The sequence below is a fragment of the Marmota monax genome, unplaced genomic scaffold, assembly GCF_021218885.2.
Source record: "Marmota monax isolate L192 unplaced genomic scaffold, Marmota_monax_Labrador192_F-V1.1 WCK01_AAM20220418_F8-fsc00179, whole genome shotgun sequence".
NCBI classification, from domain to species: Eukaryota; Metazoa; Chordata; class Mammalia; order Rodentia; family Sciuridae; genus Marmota; species Marmota monax.
The window spans coordinates 534,636-555,642 of NW_026695200.1; the positions used below are offsets into that span (position 1 = coordinate 534,636).

General features: G+C 43.0%; 1 protein-coding gene across 4 annotated transcripts in view; it reads left to right on the top strand.

Annotated features, from left to right (window-relative positions):
* Positions 1 to 21,007, top strand: part of Cyfip1 (cytoplasmic FMR1 interacting protein 1) — an 86,715-nt gene that overhangs the window by 54,287 nt on the left and 11,421 nt on the right. For 2 of the 4 annotated variants that reach the window (XM_046428782.2, XM_058574073.1), the window contains exons 16-23: positions 682 to 1,249; positions 2,790 to 2,946; positions 4,433 to 4,529; positions 6,783 to 6,859; positions 6,970 to 7,078; positions 8,906 to 9,025; positions 14,411 to 14,610; positions 15,418 to 15,505. In XM_046428782.2, the coding sequence (XP_046284738.1) occupies positions 682 to 1,249; positions 2,790 to 2,946; positions 4,433 to 4,529; positions 6,783 to 6,859; positions 6,970 to 7,078; positions 8,906 to 9,025; positions 14,411 to 14,610; positions 15,418 to 15,505 (1,416 nt within the window). The remainder of the gene's footprint in view (positions 1 to 681; positions 1,250 to 2,789; positions 2,947 to 4,432; positions 4,530 to 6,782; positions 6,860 to 6,969; positions 7,079 to 8,905; positions 9,026 to 14,410; positions 14,611 to 15,417; positions 15,506 to 21,007) is intronic. The other 2 variants (XM_046428785.2, XM_046428783.2) reach the window with 2 other exon arrangements.

A 21,007-nucleotide genomic window follows, 5' to 3' on the forward strand; every position in this document is an offset into this window, starting at 1 on the left:
TCCTGCCTGCGACTCTTCTGCCATTTCTCACCCAAGTGAATCTGGGGTGTGAACTGGGACTTGCTTGTGATTCCCTGGTTTATTCATTTACCTTCAGAAATGAATCAAGTCTGTTCTAACTCTATCCCCAAAATACTAGTGATGTCTACATGTGCCTATCTATGCTGTGTTTCTTGATGGGTGTTTGAATGTATCATTGTAATTTTTACACTGGGTCTGCAAGTAAGAGTTCCTGAAGCTGAAACTGGGGAGATTACAGAATGCTGCCCTTGTGTGTCCTGGTCTTAAGCCACCTGTACTGTTCTCTCTCCCTGTGTGCCCGGGCTCACCCTGAAGTGCTTCTCACTGCCTCTCACCCCTGATTTAATATGCTCCCCTGCTTTTTTCTGGGACCTGATACTCACTTATCTCTCTGCTGGAGACTTCACAGTCTTTCCTGTCCATCCTCTAGAGAGTTACCAGCAAAGCATGTAGCTGGCTCTGTAAGAACTCTCTGGAATGTCAGGGTTCAAGAAGGCACTTGGCCGGTCCTCGAGGGCGGCCCTCTGGGGTCTGCGTGAGGTGCACTCCGCCCTCCTCGCTCAGTCCATTGTGTCTGTCCCTGTGTCCCCCACCCAGGCGTGTGCGTGGTGTGACTAACGGCTTTCTCCCGCCTCTCCCTCCCTGTCTGTCTGTGTCTAGCTCTACCTGGTGCGCACCATGGCCGAGTCCTTGAGCTCTGCCGAGCTGCTGAGGCAGCTCAAGTCTCTGGGCATGGAAAGGCTCTTGCATGTGGTAAACGCGTTTCTGAGGCAGTCGTACACCTATCCACCTCTTTTAACCTTTGGTGGTAAGACATTGTTTGTTTTTCTTATTGATGTTTATGGCACGGAGGTGAACTGCTTCGCTGCAAGTGGTTTTTTCCCCCAAGCAGCAGCAACTTGGCCACTCAGAGGGGCCCCCAGACTGTGGAGGCCGAGTGCACAGCTCGGGGCTGGGGCCCAGCCCAGTCAGGGTGTATTGGAGCAGTCCTTCTCTCGTGGTTTTTCTGAGTGTTGCATAACTAATGTACCATGTATATTTTCTCCCCTACGAATGTTTCCTTGGATAACACAGCTTTACATGGTGAGAACCATGCTAGAGTCCCTCATTGCAGACAAAAGTGGTTCCAAGAAAACCTTGAGAAGTAGCCTTGAGGGGCCCACCATATTGGACATAGAAAAATTTCATCGAGAGTCATTCTTCTACACCCACTTGATAAATTTCAGTGGTAAGAGACAGTGCTGACCAGAGTCCGGCCCAGCATGCTCTAACACCGCTAACACCATCTAGAACGCTTACGCCTGCCTGACCGTCCCCTGCCCTGTCCCTCACGCACTCACCTCATGGTGATGTGCCCTAACCTTTGTGGTGGTGGCCGGACGTCCCAAGGCTCCCCCTCCGTCCTCTCTGTCTTTGGCTTCTGCCATAGCCTTGTGGGGCACAGCCCTTTCAAGGCCAAGGACTGTGGGGCCATGGCTGGCCCGGCGATGTGAGCACGGTCTTTCAACCTGCACCAGGTTAGGAACACAGGCAAATGTAACCTGTCATCTGGATCGAGACCTGGCATTGATAAATAGCAGAAACAGCCCCCACGGGCAGTGACATGTGGGAAGGTAGCCCTGAGCCAGGCTAGCCCCCGTTTTGGTGACGCCCGGCCACTTTGACCTCGTACAGTGGATACTCTGTACTCTCCGTGTGTCTGCCTGTGGCCTGTGGAGCCAACCATGTCCATTCCTTGGCTCAGAGCAGAAGGCCTCTCTCTCTTGGCTGGGGGTGCTGCAATATTGGGGTAAATAGTGATGCTTTTGCCTTTAACTCTGTGAAAGGACAGAAACTTGTCTTTTTCAGTCTATCTTTAGTTTTGCATTAGCTAGACCTCCCCTGAGTGTGTGTAAATGCTGTGTCCTGGATATTTTATCCTGAGTAAAAGAAAATACAGGTTGAGTATCCCTTATTGGGACCTTATTGTTTTGGATTATGGATTTTTTTCAGATTTTAGAATATTTGTATGTACATAATGAGATATCTTGGGAATGGGACCCAAATCCAAACATGAAATTTATTTGTTTCTTACACACCTTTGACACATAGTCTGAAGGTAATCTTATAGTCATATATAGCATAATGACGTGTCAGTCAACATTGTCCAGATATATGACTGTGGTTCCATAAGATTATATCCCTGTAATCATCTTAGTTTGTATAAGCACACTCTGTGATGTTTGCACAATAACAAAGTTACCTAACAATGCACTTCTCAGAGTGTGACCCTGTCATCAAGTAATGCAGGACTATACAGTATGTTTGGATGTGCCTGCATTTTGACATCAACTTGTCACAAGGTCAGGGGCAGAATTTTCCATTGTGGCATCACATTGGTGCTCAAAAGTTTCCAGTTTTACAGCAGTTAATATTTCTGATTTTCGGGTTAGGAATGCTCAACCTGTAATCCTGTTTTACTTCTGCTTTTCAAAAGGATGTTGTCCCCCTAGTCCTGCTGAGGGGAGGTTGATGATGTCCTTGCTGGAAGGAGGACGCTGACTGCTCTGAATGCGCAGGGTCCATGCAGCTGCACTTGCAGCCGTACCCATGCTGGTCTTGTCTCTTGTGCAGGGTGTCTTGTGACCCCTCCCTGCTCATGTCCTCGCTGCATGGCTCAGGGCTGAGCGCAGAGGAGCTGGCACCATGCAGACAGCCCCTCTTGTATCATTTCTGCTGAATCTCTTTCTGCCCTTAGAAGGTAACATGGTGTCTTTGAATCCTTCAAGAAACTCTGCAGCAGTGCTGTGACCTTTCCCAGCTGTGGTTCCGAGAGTTTTTCCTGGAGCTGACCATGGGCAGGAGGATCCAGTTCCCCATTGAGATGTCCATGCCCTGGATCCTGACTGACCATATCCTAGAGACCAAGGAGGCATCCATGATGGAGTGAGTGTCCTGCCTCTGAGACCCTTGCTCATGGTGGTGGGGAAGGGAGGTTCTTAGGAGCTGGTATGTAGATGAGGGGACCTGGACTGTTTTTAGCATTTTGTTGAAAATCACGTTCACTGTGGTAAATATTTGGCACATAATACAAGTAACCAGTTTCTTGGCTCCAGACTGAAATCAGGATCTCTGGTACTAGAACTGGTCAAGTTCCCATCTTGCACAGATGCTGGGCAAGGCCAGGAGGACACAGCCTGGATCAGGGAGATGAGATGAGCCTGGGTCTTCCCCAAGCCTGGGTAGTACTGGCCCTGCAAGGTGAAGCTATGCCCAGTGCACTGGGGGCAGGAGGGCTTAGAGCCCTCACTCAGCCTAGCCTCTGTCTAAGATGAAATTGGGAGAGAAGGTGTTCGTTGAACATCTTTATTTTGGAAATTGGAATTCTGGGCTAGGGGGAGAGATCAGTCTTTCAAAATATGATCTCCATGGAAAGGAAAACCATAAAAATGGGGGTGTCTTATAAAGAGTGGGAGACCCTCTCAGCAGGTCAGTTCTTTGCAAATCATTCCTTACAGGTCCGTGTGGAGCTGGATGTTGGTCAGGACCATCACCTTCCACTCTGCTGCAGTGGCCAGCAGCCTGTTCCATAGCGTTAGGACAGATGAGGAGCCAGAGCCAGTACAGAGGCACTCCTCCAGAACGGGGCTTCCTCTCTCCCCACTTTTCTACCCAGCTCCTCCTGAGGCTTCTGGCTGCTGCCTTTTGTCCAGGCACAAGGCAGGAGTGATGGGCTTTTGGCCTTGGTCCCAACATTGGACATGGCTTTGGTCATCTATGTGATCCAGGACCTGTGTCGTTTTTAAGCCAAATAGTTTATCCTTAAAATAAGAAAATAGTCCCTTTTAAAACTTTTTTCTTTAAATTGGTACATAATAATAGTACATATTTATGGGTTAGTGTGCTATTTCAATACATGTATATGTTATGTAGTGATGATTGAATCAGAGTAATTAGCATACCCATCATCACAAACATCATTTCATTGTGGTGAGACCATTGAAAATTTTTCCTCTTTTGAGCTATTTTGAAATATCCATTACATTCTTGTCAATTATGGTCATCTTACTATGTAATAGATCCTTAAAATTTACTTTTGTTGTTAAAAAAATACTGCATATTTGTAGTAAAAAACTTTAAAGCATCATGAGAAGACACAGTAGGTGGAGGTCCTGTCTGTGTGTCCTTAGTGAGTACATCCCTCCTAGGGTATTGGCTGCACGGCTGTCCCCAGCCTTGCCTGTCCATACCAAGTGTGGTAGTTCTGTAAGGTACAGCTGCCAGCAGCTCTCTGTAGGAACATAATTTGGCTTTTGAAGTAAGAAACTCTTTTTTCCTTTATGAGATTTAAATTCCTCTTTCAGTAGGAGGTTGTGAGGGCCGCAGCTCATGGTGTGGGCACCTGGGGAGTAACCAATGCCACCCTCTGCAGGTACGTTCTCTACTCCCTGGATCTGTACAACGACAGTGCCCATTACGCACTCACCAGGTTCAACAAGCAGTTTCTCTACGATGAGATCGAGGCAGAGGTGAGGGGTACAGCACCTTGATTCCTTTTTGTTTCCTTTATAATGAAATTTCCTTTTTCTCTTGAGTATTAAACTTTCTTTAAAATATGAGGCAGTTTAAACAGTGAAATAGGCATTTTAGTGTGAGCTCTTCGGCCTGCACCTTCCTCCCACACAGGACCATGGTAGGATGTCCTCTTTCTCTGGATAATTCTTGCATCCACGTCTATTTTCTGTTGAACATGATCGTTGCACTAAACCAATCCCTCTTTCATTCCTTTGGTCTCTTGCTCTTGAGATTTTATAAATGGGACTTTGCTGTACTTCTTGGTACATGCTCTTTCTTTTGCATCAGATTTCTTGTTAAGGATAAATTCCCACAAAAGGAATTATCAGATCAGTGCACACATAGAAGGTGAATCTTATTCTTTAGTTTAAGATGTAAGAGAACTTAACCTTGACAAATTGTTTCATGCATCTGGGCCTCTTCCACTCCTCATGAAATCCTACTGGAAGTGTTTCTGCAGGGAGAGGTCAGGGTCTCTGTGTGATGCAGGGTGGACGAAGGGCTCCCTCTGCAGGCCCTCCTGATGTGCTCACTTGCCTCTGAGCACATGTATCCTCTTCATGGATCCAGAAGGTGGTGCCAGCCCCATCTGGAAGCAAGGTTGCCGGTTTTGGGGGTATCTTCTGAATAATCTCTTGCGCAGAGTAGCCAGCCCTGCTCCAGGGGAAAAGTGGCAGGTGCTCTGGGACAGGTGATGACTCCTGAAAAGCACAGCTGGTGACAGAAGCTGCTCCAGGTGGGGACACAGTGTATCCCCCCAAGAGCATATGGTGAAGAGAGGCCTTTGTTTGCTTTTGCATTTAAGAGAATGGTGACATTTTGACCTCAGTAAGAACACTTCAGGCTGGGGTTGTGGCTCAGTGACAGACCACTTTGTCTAGCACGTGTGAGGCACTGGGTTCAATTCTCTGCACCACATTGAAAACTAAATAAATAAAATAAAGGTATTGTGTACATCTATAACTAAAAATATTTTTAAAAAAACCAGAATAGTTCTACCATAGTTTTTTAAAAATTTGTTCTTTTTAATTATACAAGACAATAGAATGTCTTTTGACATTATCATACATACATGAAGCATAACTTCTCATTCTTGTAGTTGTACAGGACATGAGTTACACTGGTCGTGTATTCATATGTGAACTAAGTGCCTTTCTTATTCCCACGCTCCTTTCCTTCCCTTCATTTCCCTTTATCTTGTCCAAAGTACTTCTATTCTTCCCTATCCCTCACAATCTTTTTGTGTGTTAGCATCCAAATATCAGAAAGAACATTCAGCCTTTGGTTTGGGGGGACTGGCTTATTTCATTTAGCATGACAGTTTCCAGTTCCGTTCATTTACCCGCACCTAGGTTGGTTCAACAGCTTGGCTATTGTAAATTGAGCTGCTATTACCATTGATGTGGCCATGTCACTATATAATGGTCATTTTAAGTCCTTTGAGTATATATAGAGGAGTGGAATACTTGGTCAAATGGTGGTTCCATCCCAACTTTTCTGTGGAATCTCCATACTGCTTTCCATAATGGTTGCACCAATTTGCAGTCCCACCAGCAATGTATGAGTGTATCTTTTTCTCCACATCTTCGCCAACATTTATTGTTGCTTGTATCCTTGATAATTGCCATTCTGACTGGTGTGAGATAAAATCTCAGTATAGTTTTAATTTGCATTTCTCTATTTGGTAGGTATGTTGAGCTTGTTTTCATGTATTTGGTGACTGATTGTATTTCTGTAAAGTGCCTGTTCAGTTCCTTTGCCCATTTATTGATTGGGCTATGTTTTTTTTTTTTTTTTTTTTGTTGTTTTTGATGTTAAGTTTTTTGAGTTATTATTCATCTTGGAGATTAATGCTGAATCTGAGGTTCAGGTGGCAAAGATTTCCTCCCATTCTGTAGGCTCTCTCTCCACATTCTTGAACAATCCTTTGCTGTACAGAAGCTTTTTAGTTTGATACCATCTCATTTATTGATTCTTAATTTTACTTCTTACATTTTAGTCTACTATAGTTTTCAATGACTAGACGTCACTTATTGTGACACCATAATCTCTTTAATGTGCTAATGTTGGATAGTAAGATTATTTCTTCTTTCTCTTTTCTAAAAGATCCTGAATTTGTTATCTTAAAAAAGGTTTTGTTGTTAACTTATATTATTTGATATTGGTTTAGGGAATTGAAATCTAATGTGTACTTTCTCTTACTCCAGGTGAATCTGTGTTTTGACCAATTTGTTTATAAGCTAGCAGACCAGATATTTGCATATTATAAGGTTATGGCAGGAAGGTGAGTGAGTATCTGATTTGTAATTGTAATACAAAATCTTGGTTAATTTGATCTGATGCTTCTGATAACATTCAGTGTATGAAAAATGCCCTGTGTTTCTTCTGTACCAGTTTGCTTCTCGATAAACGGTTACGATCTGAATGCAAGAACCAGGGAGCCACAATTCATCTCCCACCATCTAATCGCTATGAGACGCTGCTGAAGCAGAGGCACGTACAGGTGTGTAGGGCTCCTGTTGGGCCTCAGTACGAGCCTGGAGAGTGCATCAGAAATATTGGATTTTCCTTATAGCTTGCAAGGTTTACTATTTTATGTGACTGTGTGAATATCCTCATAAAGTTAAGGTTTTTGTTTCTTTGAAATGGGGGTCTTGCTATGTTGCCCAGGCTGCCCTCAATCACCTGGGCTCAAGTGATCCTCCTGCCTCAGCTTCCTAAGTAGCTGGGTCTGGAGGCATGCACTATCATAATGTGCTAAAAGAGAGTGTTAAATTTTTAAGCTGGCTACAATGGCACACACCTTTAATCCTAACTACTTGGGAGTCTAATTGCTAATATGGACAATTTAGTGAGTCTAGTCTCAATAAAATTTAAAAAGGACTGGGGATGTAGCTCAGTGGTAGTGCACTTACCTAACATGTTTGAAGCCCTGAGTTTAATCCCCAGTACCACTAAAAAATAAAAATAAAAAAGTAGCTGGGCATAGTGGCAGATCCCTGTAATGCCAGCTACTTAGGAAGCTAAGGCAGGAGGATTGCACGTTTGAGGCCAGCTCAGCAATTTAGTGAGACCATGTCTCAAATAAAAAGTGAAAAGGGCTGGTGATGAAGTAGAGTGTCCCTGGGTTCAATCCCAAATATCACACACACAGAAAAATATTTTTCAAACTTTCAAAGACAGTTTGTATTGAATAACCTCAAATGCAGGGGAACCTGGCAACTCTGAACCTGTCCTGTTGTAAGCTTCAGGGAGCAGGTGTAACCCAGATGGGTCTGTCCTTCCCCAAGAGCTCAAAAGCCAAAGCATAAAAAGAATATAGGTGAAGAATCACTTGTTGGCTATGAGTTTCAGAAATACACTTTCTTGTGGCCACAACAAAGAAAGATAGACAATGGTGGTTTTAGTTGTATTTTTTGAAACAACATCTAGTGATGTACCATATAACAAGGTTTTGGTGAACTTCAGACTTGCACATACCACTGTGGTTCCCTGAGATTATATCACCTGGTCTGGGGAGGTAGCTCAGTGGTAGAGAGCTTGCCTAGCATTTTGAGGATCTGGATTTGATTCCCAGCACCACACACACACATAGAGATTATATCACCCAGTGATGTTGCGATCATCTTAGATCATGTCAGTGTACTCTGTGCTGTTTGCACAATAACAAAATCACCTAATGATATAATCTGTTGCTAAGTGATGTGGGATGTGTATACATCACACAAAAAAAGTTGGAAAACAGTGGGGAAACCTCCACTTAATTACACTGTCTGTTACAGATAACCACTGTGTACATTTTGGATATTCTTACCGGGGCTTTTACTATCTTGTTATCTAGTTCAGATGATACTGATAAGTTCTTAGGACCCTGAAATACAGATGGAGGAATGTTGTCTTACTTGCCATTTTAACACCTGTGGCATATTAGACATACCCAGGCCACTGTGTGGTGGGAGATGGATCATGAACACCTTTATATGTGATGCTGTTATTGACAGACACAGATATTCCGGGGTGCTGGTGAGGCTCAGGGTTTCTGCCCATGATTTAGGTTAAATTCAATGTTAAGGTGCTGCAAAAGTCTTCAAGGCTTTCCCTTGCAGGAAAGCTCTAGGGAGGTAGAGTATTTTGTTACGACCCTTGTATATAAAGTTTCATCTGAAACATTTAAATTTCTACTATATCCTCACAAAGACATTTTGTTGTTGTTTATGTTTTTAAATAGATTTCTGAGGGACATTTTTGCATTGCCTATTTGTTTGCTTTTTTGTTCTTGAGGTTTCCATATTTACTCTTTTTTGGATGTCCCTCTTCTCCTTCCCTCTAGCTCCTTGGCAGGTCGGTAGACCTCAACCGCCTGATTACACAGCGTGTGTCAGCGGGCATGTATAAGTCTCTAGAGCTAGCGATCGGACGATTTGAAAGTGAAGACTTGACATCAATAGTTGTAAGTACTGGAATTAATTTTACTTCCATCTCTAGTAGTAAACTGAATAAATGGTATTTCTTGTGTAGATAATAATTGAACCTGGTCTATCTCAAGTATCTATTAGCACCTACTCTTAGTAGTCACATTTCTAAATTGATTTCAAAGAAACCAATAATCTGGTATGATTTCATGGATATAAATGTATGTTAAAACCCATGCAACTCATTATATACTAATCATATCTCAATAAAGCTATAAATAAACCTACATTATTAATCCTTGCCTGGAAAAAAAAAAAGGACCAAGAATCTCAATCTTGAGATTATACTTAAGTATGGCAAAGGTTAACATATAACTTAATGATTTACATTATATAATTTTGTTAGTGTTACAAGGTTCTTCACCCCACGATTCAGGGAGCTTTGGGTACAGGGATTGATTAAAGAGTGTTATGGTTTGTACTGAAATGTGCCCCCAAGGCTCATGTATTAAAGTCTTGGTGCCAATGCAGCAGTGGTCAGAGGAGGGGTTTTGGAAAGTGCTTAGATCATGAGGGCTCTGACCTCAATAGTGGATTAAACCATTGATGGGTCATAGCTGAATGGACTATTGGGAGGTGATGGAAACTGTAGGATGTAGGTCTAGCTGAAGGGAGTGGGCTCCTGGCGGTGTGTTCTTGGGCTGTCTCTTGTCCTGGTCCCTCTCTGTCTGTCTCTTTCGCTTTCTCTGCTTTTTGGCAACCACAAGGTGAGCAGCTTTGTTCCACCAGACCTTCCCTGACATGATATTCTGCCTCACCCCAAGCCCACAGTACTGGACCCAAACGACCATGGACTAAGTCTTCTGAAATCGTGAGCCAAAATAAAATCCTTCCTTCTTTAAATTGATTTTCTCGGCAACAAAGAACAATGATTTCTTTCATAATGATTCCAGTCAGACTTCTATTCACTAGGCCTATGGCTTCCCCTTTATACAGATCAAAGAGAACCTTCTAACACTGTCTGTGGCAGCCTTAGGACAGTGCTGAGATCTCTAGGGGTCAACCATTTGAAAATGCTTTCATTGTGCTGCCCTGTACTTGGCCACATTGGATTTAGGGAGCCCAGTTGGGTGACTTCTGTTCCCATTCTCATTGTGGCCTACAGAGAATAATTTCTACAGAGCTTTTCAAGGATAATTGAGGTGAGAGAAAATTTAATGGTAGTAAAACAGCAGCCTAAACTCGAGAATCTAATAAGTCAAAACTCTCTTCTGAGACAAAGGTTTACATGGGAGATGCTGCTGGCAATACTATGCTGCCTGATAATGGTTATGGATGATGAGGTAAAGAAAAGTGGAGATGCAGTTAGGGGAGGGAACATGAGAGATATCTTAGGTAGCATGAATCATTTTTCTCTAGAGGCATAAATGTGAAGATTACTATTCTGGTGTCTTTGTCTGTTTTGGGTTGCTATAGCAGAATACCTGAGATTGGATACTTTATAAAGAAGGAAGGTTTATTTAATTTACCGTTCTAAAGGTCCAAGAACATGATTCTGGCATCTGCTTCTGGTGAGGGCCTTATGGCAGATAAAATCACCTAACAGGTGAACATGAAGGAGTGGTGTTGTATTAGTCAGGTTTCTGTCACTGTGATAAGATACCAGAGAAAAAGAACTTATGAAGAGGACAAGTTTATTTTGACTCATGCTTTCAGAGTTTTCAGTTCATGGTCAGCTGACTCCATTGCTTTTGGGCTTTTTTTTTTAGAGAGAGAGAATTTTTTTTAAAAAAAAAAGAGAGAGAGAGAGAGAATTTTAATATTTATTTTTTAGTTTTCAGCGGACACAACATCTTTGTTTGTATGTGGTGCTGAGGATCGAACCCGAGCCACACGCATGCCAGGCGAGTGCACTACCGCTTGAGCCACATCCCCAGCCCAAACTTTTGGGCCTTTGACAGACAGAAAACCGAAAGAGACTTGTGGTGGAGCAAAGCTGCCTGTCTCGTGGCAACTGGGAAGCAAAAAGAGAAAGGAGGGTCTCAATGTCTTCTTCAAGGGCACAGCCTAATGTTCATCCCTAGGTCCCACTTTTTTATTTTTATTTTATTTTTTTCCTGGACTGGGGATTGAACCCAGGGCCTCATTCATGCTAGGCAAACGTTCCCATGGAGGTACATCCCCAGCCCTATTGTAAAATTTTATTTTAAGACAGGATCTTTCTGTGTCGCCTGTTTTGGGCTCACATTGATCCTCCTGCCTCAGTCCTCTGAGTAGTGGGGATCATAGGCATGCACCACTGCACCCCATCAGGCCCAGCTTTTTAAAGGTTCACCTCCCAGGCTGGTGACTGAGCCTTTAACATGTGGCCTTTGGGTGATATTTAAACGCCAGAGCATAACAGGTACACACAGGAAAGCTCACATGGTGTGAGAGGAGGCAGGAGAGCAGGCCGAGGCCGCCGAGCTGGCTCCCGGACAACCTGCTCTTGTAGCATCTAGCAGGCCCCACAGAACCTAAGTTCCGAGAAGACTAGTCTAGACTCTCAAGGAAACGTTACTGTATTCATGTGGACGGAGCCCTCATCACCTCACATGCCTCCCGAGGGCTCCCCACGTGGTACGTTACCCTGGAAGGTAAGCCTCAACGTGAGCTTTCATGGGGATAAACCACATTTAAACAATACTACCTGCAACCACGTCTGCCCCAAAAGCAAAGTGAGCTCCATTCACTTAACAGTTGAGCTGCAGAAAAGGGTCACGGTCCAATCCCATTTGATGTGTTATAATAAAAGAGAGGATATAAATGCACAATGGTATCTCTACAGACAGTGAAAGCATTCAGAAAGGTGCCCATGAAACCTGTGAAAGTGGTGGCTGCTGTGAAAGAAACGTATATATCAGAATAGGTTAAAATCCAGAATTAGGGGGATTAGAGAAAAGGAGGTTTTGAAAAGTGATGGTGGACTCTTGAAAGATTTCCCAAGAAAATCACTGCAGAACTGAAGACTGCACCAGAAAGAATACAATGCATAATGACCTCAGAGAAATAACAAGAAGGAGAGAAAGAACATTTTTTAAATTGGAAAGAAATTAGCTAGGCACAGTGGCACATGCCTATAATCTTAGCAACGTGGGAGGCTGAGGCAGGAGGATCACAAGTTCAAAGCCAACCTGGGCAACTTGTTCAGACCCTGTCTCAAGATAAAAAAAATAAAAATGAAAAAGGACGGGGGATGTAGCTCAGTGGTAAAGGGTCTCTGGGTTCAATCCACGGTTCCAAATAATAAAAAAGGATGCTAATGTTATTAAGGACTCTGAAAATGGCTTCAACAACAAAAATATTGCAATAAAAGGATTAGACTTTCAAAGGAAAGAAAAAAAATCTTTGGTTTGAGAAGAGGAAGGACTCAGGACCAGATTCAGTTGCCCTCAGACCTTTTTCAGTAGCCAAGGAAAGGAACTGTGAATTGAGGATTTTGGATCCAACCAAATTGATCTTCTAAGAATAAAGGCCGAAGACAGATGGTAAAGAACATGCAAGAACTCCAGGGGAATTGTCCATAACTAGGGAGTGAGCCTCACTCAGAGGAATGGGAGGGGCCTCAGCCGGGGTGGCCTATGGGTCTTGGAGATGGATGAGATGGATGTTGGCATTTTTTCTTCTTCACACTCTTTGAAATCTATTGTGTTTCACACTCAGTGCATCTCACTTGGCAGGATTTTTTTTTTTTTTTTTTTTGATACCAGGGATTGAACCCAGGAGTGCTTCACCACTGAACCACATCCTTAGTCCTTGTTTATATTTTATTAGCAACTCTTGCTAAGTTGCTGAGGCTTTGAACTCAAGATTCTCGTGCCTCAGCCTCTCGAGTTGCTGGGATTACAGACGTGTGCCGCCATGACTGACAAGAATTTGGAAAGTTTTACGAGCAATATAGTAATTTTATCTGATTGAATGGGGGATACATTCTAAGACCCCCAGTGGATACTGGAACTCACAGATTGTAATCCCAGTGGCTCGGGAGGCTGAGGTAGGAGGATTGCAGGTTTGAAGCCAGCCTTTGCAAATTAGTGAGACTTTAAGCGACCTAGTGAAATCCTGTCTCAAAATAAAAAGTGCCCCTGGGTTCAATCCCTGGTACCAAAAAAAAAAAAAAGAAAAATCACGGATTATACAGGATTCTATATTTTATATGTACTGTGTTTCTCCCTTTACCTACATACTCATAATAAAGTTTAATTTATATATATATATATTTTTAAATTTTTTATTGTTGGCTGTTCAAAACATTACATAGTTCTTGACATATCATATTTCACACTTTGATTCAAGTGGGTTATGAACTCCCACCTTCACCCCATATACAGATTGCAGAATCACATCAGTTACACATCCATTGATTTACATATTGCCATACTAGTGTCTGCTGTATTCTGCTGCCTTTCCTATCCTCTACTATCCCTCCTCCCCTCCCCTCCCCTCCCCTCCCGTCTTCTCTCTCTACCCCCTCTACTGTCTTTCATTTCTCTCCCTTGTGTTATTTTCCCCTTTCCCCTCACTTCCTCTTGTATGTACTTTTGTATAACCCTGAGGGTCTCCTTCCATTTCCATGCAATTTCCCTTCTCTCTCCCTTTCCCTCCCACCTCTCATCCCTGTTTAATGTTAATCTTCTTCTCCTGCTCTTCGTCCCTACTCTGTTCCCAGTTACTCTCCTTATATCAAAGAAGACATTTGGCATTTGTTTTTTAGGGATTGGCTAGCTTCACTTAGCATAATCTGCTCTAATGCCATCCATTTCCCTGCAAATTCTATGATTTTGTCATTTTTTAATGCAGAGTAATACTCCATGTGTATAAATGCCACATTTTTTTTATCCATTCATCTATTGAAGGGCATCTAGGTTGGTTCCACAGTCTTGCTATTGTGAATTGTGCTGCTATGAACATCGATGTAGCAGTGTCCCTGTAACATGCTCTTTTTAGGTTGGGCATGTTAAGAGATTAATAACAATAACTAAAAATAAACTAGAACAAGGGCTGGGGATGTGGCTCAAGTGGTAGCGCGCTCACCTGGCATGCGTGCGGCCTGGGTTCGATCCTCAGCACCACATACAAACAAGGATGTGGTGTCCGCCGAAAACTAAAAAATAAATATTAAAATTCTCTCTCTCTCTCTCCCTCTCTCTTTAAAAAAAATAAAATAAACTAGAACAAGTGTAACAGTATACAGTAATAGAACTTATTCAAAACTTAATGCACTGGTGGCTACCTTGTTGCAAACTCTCTTTGTCTAGTCCCCACTGTGCTCTGGCCCACCAGGGACCTCATGGCCTGGGTGGGGACTGCAGGTGACAGTACTGATTCCCCCTTCCTGCATGACCCAGTTCTGTCCTTACATCCCTGTCTCTGTGGCCCTGTAGGAGCTGGATGGCCTTTTAGAAATCAACCGCATGACCCATAAGCTGCTGAGCAGGTACCTGACGCTGGACAGCTTTGATGCCATGTTCCGGGAAGCCAACCACAACGTGTCAGCGCCCTATGGAAGAATCACCCTCCATGTCTTCTGGGAGCTCAACTATGACTTCCTGCCTAACTACTGTTACAATGGTTCCACCAACCGGTGAGTGGCCGTGAGCTTCACGGGTGGGTCTGGATGCCCCCACCCAAGCATTTGTGTGGAATGATCTTGGGGGAACTGCCTCCCCCACAGAATTTCACTGTGTCACTGTCACTGTGTTCCCTCTTCCTTCTCTTTTCCAGAACATTTTGTCCCTCCTTGTTTCTTCTATTTGAAAGGGTAGCCCTGGGCCAGCCCTGGGTCATGGCCCTGGCTTTACACATGACGATTAGGTGATGGGACTGGACTAGAGAGGGAAGTTGTGGTTCCTGTCTAGGTGCTTGCTCATGGCTTAGGACAGACTCTCTCAGCCATACAGGGAGCAGCTGCTGGGTGACAGCTACTCCCTAATATTCCAGGACATGCCGACACACACGGACACACGCAAATTTACACATGGGCCCATGTAGACAGAAACACACACACACACACACACACACACACCAATGTTGAGTGTTGTACACCAGTGGTATTGACTACTGATAGCACAGTGGTGATCCTTTTTGGTCCTGCTGCCAACAGGCTAGCATTTCCCTGAGTGTGGAACTATGTTTATGGGGGGAGGACATCAGGAATTCTTGCTGTGGCTCCTGAGCTTTGGATACATTTACTCTATATTGGATACATTTATTCTACATATATTCAGATATGTATCTAATTCATTCTGTGGTTTTTTATTTACTAGAATTTTCCTGTTTGATGATTGTGACAGTTAATTGGGAAGCAAATTTAATAGATCGGTAATAGAAAAGTTCAGAATATAAATAACTACAATTAAATTTAGTTTTCTTTTTAATCTTTCTTGTGTAGGTTTGTTCGAACGGTGTTACCATTTTCTCAGGAATTTCAAAGAGATAAACAGCCTAATGCACAACCCCAGTATTTGCATGGATCAAAGGTGGGTTCTTTTTTGTTTGTGAAGTTCATAATGAAGCATAATTTGAATTTGAATTTTTTTATCTTTCTGCGTTTCTTTTCTCTTTCCTGTCTTTACCTACCTACCTATTTATGTTCCTTTCTTCCTTTCTTTCTTTCTTTCCTGGTTTTTGTTGTTATTATTTATTTGTTTGTTTGTTTGTTTGAGACAGGGTCTCACTATGTTGCTTAGGCTGTCCTTAAACTCCTGGGCTCAAGTGATCCTCTTGCCGTAGCCTCCCAAGTAGCTGGGACTGCAAGGGTGTACCACCTTGCCCAGCTTGAAATTTCAGTTTAATTGCAGTGATGTCAATGTAATGTATACCATGTAGAGAATGTTGTTTTTCCTTCTATTCCATTAACATCTTCCTGAAAGCAATAGTAATTTAAAACAGAAGCTAGTGGAGCTTGGTGGCATGTGCTTGGTGGCATGGGTTCTATCTATTCTATATACAACTACAAAATTTTTTAAAACAAGTAATCTAGAGATGATTAGGCTAGAGTAATTGCTTCAACCCAGAGGTTCAAGATCAGCCTGGTAAACATAGGAAGATACCATCTTTAAAAAAAAAAAAAATTTTTATTTGAAATTAGTTGTTTATACTATTGGGACAACTTTGGGCATGAAATAGGAGTTGGAGTAAGTCCAGCTTCATTTGTGGCATTAAAATATGTGTGCTTATTGGGAGATTTAAAAGTTTAAAAATCCTTATACTAAGAAAGCATATACAGAGGGCTGGGGATGTGGCCCAGTGGAAGATGATTTGCCTAGCATGTGCAACACCGTGAGTTCAATCCCCGGTACCACAAGAAAGAAACTAAAGCACATGGAAGAGTCTCAGGAGCATTGCTGAGGCAGAGCCAGGACTGCTGTTCAGGGGCAATGCCACCAAGGCATGGGCTGATGTGGGAAGGTGAGTGCAGAAAAGATCTGACTTCTACAAACAACAGAGTCAGCCCACATATGGTGAGCAGGCCGAAATAGCAGATGCTCACCTAGTCTAAGGAGATAAGACAGATGCCATGCAGGGGTGCCCAGATGCACAACAAGTGTGAGTAGTACTAAGGGCAGCCCTCCTTGCCTGTGTGTTCTCATCTGTGGGCTCAACTGACTATGGATCAAAAATATTTGGGAAAGCTGGGCATGGTGGCACAGGCCTGTAAATCCCGGCAGCTTGGGAGACTGAGGCAGGAGGATCAGAAGTTCAAAGTCAGCCTTAGCAACTTAGCAAGACTCTCTCAAAATTAAAAATAAAATAAAATAAAAATGGACTGGGGATGTGGCTCAGTGGTTAAGGGCCCCTGAATTCAATCCCTGGTTACCCCTCCTCCCCCGCAAAAAAATTGCGAAATCCCAGGAATTCAGGAGTTGGAGGCCAGCCTTGGCAACCTAGCAAGACTATCTCAAAACAAAAACTAAAAATGGGGATGTAACTCAGTGGGTAGAGCACCTCTGAGTTCAAACGCTAGTACCAGGAAAAAAAATAGGGGAAGAAATAAATTGTGTGTAATCTGAACATGTACAGACTTTTTCTTGTCATTATTACCTGAACAATAGGATATGACACTCTTTACTTAGCATTTACATTGTATTAGGTATTAAAAGTAATCTAGAGGCTGGGGCTGTAGCTCAGTGGCAGAGTATTTGCCTAGCATGTGTGAGGCACTGGGCTCAGTCCTTAGCACTGCATAAAAATAAAACAAATAAAATAAAGGCATCCATATACAACTACAAACTTTTTTTAAAAAAAAGTAATCTAGAGATGATTTCAAGTATATGAGGATATGTTTAAGTCATCCAAATACTTCACTGTTTTATATAAAGGATGTGAACATCTGCAGATTTTGGTGTCCACTGGGGGTCCTGGAACCAATTTTCCACAGTATCTTGGGGTGACTGTCTTTATTGAGTATTTGTATGGTTCAATAAGAAAAAGGTAAACAATCTGTAGGAAAAAAATAAAACAGATGAAATGAGCGAACACTCCCCTCCAAAGTAGATCTCCTGCCTTGTAATTGAAGAGAAATAATGATAGAAGTTAGGATTATTCTGCTCATCAGATGGGAAAGTTTAAAGTATCTAGCTCCTCCTGAGAGGAGTGACATTGTCTCCAATGTTGCTGGCAGGAGTGTCCCTGAACCCCATGCTTCCAGGGGCAGGCCGCCAACATTCATCAATATTTAAGCGTTCTCACTTGCAGAAAGCCGAACACCTGAGGAAATAAAGAAACAGGTACACAGTGAAATCTCACAGGGTGGTCATGAGACGTTATCTGTCCCATCTGCTGGTTGCTGGGAGCTGGATGTCTTGGGGTTGATGTGAGCAGCTGGTGCCTGGGTTTACAGGCTGTGTGTGCACAGGCTGGCCCACCATAATGCCTTGTGTCCTTTGAGGCCAGAGGACACTGTGCTGCCTGGCATCAGGTCTACACTCACAGCAGGCTGACCTGTGTGCCTTCTTCCTGCTCACAGTGGGATGTTCAAAACCTCGTACCAATCTGAGACTGGGGATGTGGGGAGCAGGATTGGAGGACCCTACAGCTCCCGTTGGATAGGTCTTGGAGCTGAACCCTGGGCTTCAGGCTTGCTGGGCAAGTGCTGCTACTGAGCTACATTCTTAATTATTTTAATTGTGCATGTTTAAGGGGTACAGTGATCATTTGGTAAATCTGTACAATGTGTAATGATTATATAAAGGTAATCATTGTATTTCTATACCCTTCGATCTTTATTCATTGTGCATATATATTGAAATAACTCACCATACTTCATAAATGTCTGATTAATATGTGTTCATCAAAACAGTTTTTAAATGTTTAAGGGATGTGGTCTTTTCATCACAAATGAGGTGTCCCCAAGCAGAAGAGAGGGGTCCTCTTTTTAACATCTCTGTAGACAGGCACGTGAGAAAAAGGATGTGAGACTCTTCTTCCAAAAATGGAGTCTGGGTGGTCTGAGGGATGCTGTAAAACTTGTGGCCTTGAAAAACTATCTTTTGCTTTTTTTGGGCAATAATCTGTTTTTTAGCAACTCCATGATGACAATTTAAAAAATAATATAGTCAATCCAGCTGCTCTATAAGTGTGCTGGTTTTTGAATGTCCTGGGTTGTTACCTTCTGGAAACTCAAAATAAAGACTAGGGAGGGACCTTCCTCCTCCAGCCCAGAGTCCAGAGAGGACGGCTCTGGAAGCAAGGGAGTCGGGCCTCCGAGGAGAGGTGGCATTGGGCCAGGTGAATGGTTCTGATGCTCTGTCCCTGGAACGAGGCCTATGGGGAGATCTCACTCTGTGTCTGTTCTTGCTGCCCAGGTGGATGGTCTGTACATCACAGTGGTGTTCAAGTCTCAGGAGACACAGGGTTTTCTTCAGGATTTCCCAGTAGGAACTCAGGGAGGCAGCATTGTGTCCACTCCTAGTAAGATAGGCGATGCCCGTAGTCCACCCCATTGCCCCGGTGATGTCCCCACAGGGGTACAGCTCATGCCCTTCTTGGGGGAAAGAAAGAATAGATGACTTGAATGTAATAGTTGTTTCTAATGTGAATACTATGACTGAACTTGAATCTCACTGCAGCTTAGTCTCAGTTTGAGAAATTGTGTAATTTTTATTCTTGTAAATTTATATTCTTACAATCTAAACACACACACACACACACACACATTTTTTGGGGGGGGGAGAGGGTAAAATCGTTTGGACTTTCATACGAGTGACATCAATATTGACTGCTCAATCTTATACATTTTAGGTGACACTTCTTTGAGGAACTTCCCCTCAAAAAAAGGCCAGAAGCCAGAACAGTCTGATGTCAGAGTTGAATTGTTTTCAAAACAAGCAGCCTTTGTTCTCTCGATGCACTTTATTCTGCTGCCCTGTAATTTGTAGTGTTTATATCTGTGTGATCGTGGGATGTACAGAATCCAAGAATCAGACTGGTTCTTTTTCTCATGAATAATGAACCTAGGGCTCGTGTCTCTTGGAGATAAGATTGTCCTAACCAAGTGGGCCATTTTTGAGAATGTTATTGGGGTTCTTGGTAACCTCACCATATATGGAATGTCTACTCTGCCCAAAACTTTTGAGCACATTCTCTTTCTTATAAGATAATAAGATTGTCCCCAATTCAAAGGGGAAGAGACAGATCTGGGGAGCCCATGTCTAGTGATTCTGGAGCTGGCTTTGTACTGAGCTGTGACATCCAAAGTGCTTCCCTCTTCAGAGTCTAAGTATTTATTTTTAAATTCTGTTTGTTTATTTTTATGTGGTGCTGAGGATTGAACATAGTGCCTCACGTGTGCGAGGCAAGCGCTCTGCCACTGAGCCACAAAACCAGCCCCAGAGTCTAAGTATTTTAAATGTGGTGTTTGTAACTCTGCCCTCCCCTGAAGTTGAGCTTCCTCTTCCCTCTGAGGAGTTAAGTCACTTTTGCTGTTTGTTACTCTGGTTGTTGGCTTTGGGATGTGTCCTTTTTGGAGTTGGCCTAGTCCACAGGGAAGCTGGACACTGGGCGGAGGCCGGGGACCAAGTGTTTGATATCAATGTCTCTTCTAACTGCCATAGGCCCCAGGCAGGACAGCTCTGGGAATGAATGATGTGACCTATAGCATAAGGTCATTAGTTTTCACTAATGATTTGCATGTGGTTTTGTTTTTTTCTTTTTCTCTTACCCCACCCCACCCCACCCCAAGCAGTAAAGCTGTTATCAAGTAAAAGTCTTCTACAGAATCCCAGCACATAGAGCAGAGTGGTGGAGCTTTGAGGGGCAGAGAGAGGGGGTTATTTGAACTCTTGATTTATACATGGTTCTTTTAAGTCTGATAGGGTTGTCAGGATTGGCATGGGACAGGCACATGGCAGGGTCTCCATTCTTTGATGTGGTCCAACTTGGTCAGTGTGGTCTTTTATGATCAACTTAGACCCACCCAGACTTTCAGTAATTCAGCAACTTTACTTTTCAGTAATCAGCAACAATAGAGAAGAACTGAGTAATGCCATTAACCAACAGGATGTAATTGACAAGCGTTTAACAGTCCACCCCAGAACAACAGAAAACACCTTTTTTTTCAAATGGCTGTGAAACATTGACCAAGACAGACCATTCCTGAGTCTTAAGTAGACTTGAACAAAATTAAAAGAATGGAAATCATCCAGTGTATTCTCTGACGCAGTGAACTCAAACCAGAAACAATAAAAAAAGAAAATCTCCGAACATCTGGAAGTTAGTATACTTCTAAATCATCCATGCCTCAATGAGGAAGTCTCATGGGAAATTTTAAAAATACATTGAAACAAATGTAAGCATAACATCGGAATTTGTGGACTGCAGCTAAAGATGTGCTGAGAGGAAAATTTATAGCACAAATGGTCACCTTAGGGGGGTCTTCCTGCTCTGTTCACCTGCATTGTCAGTGAACTTAGAGGTCTCCTCGATGAAATGCTCTCATTGCCTTTCTCACCTTCCACCCCCGGGCATTGCTCTCCCCAGTT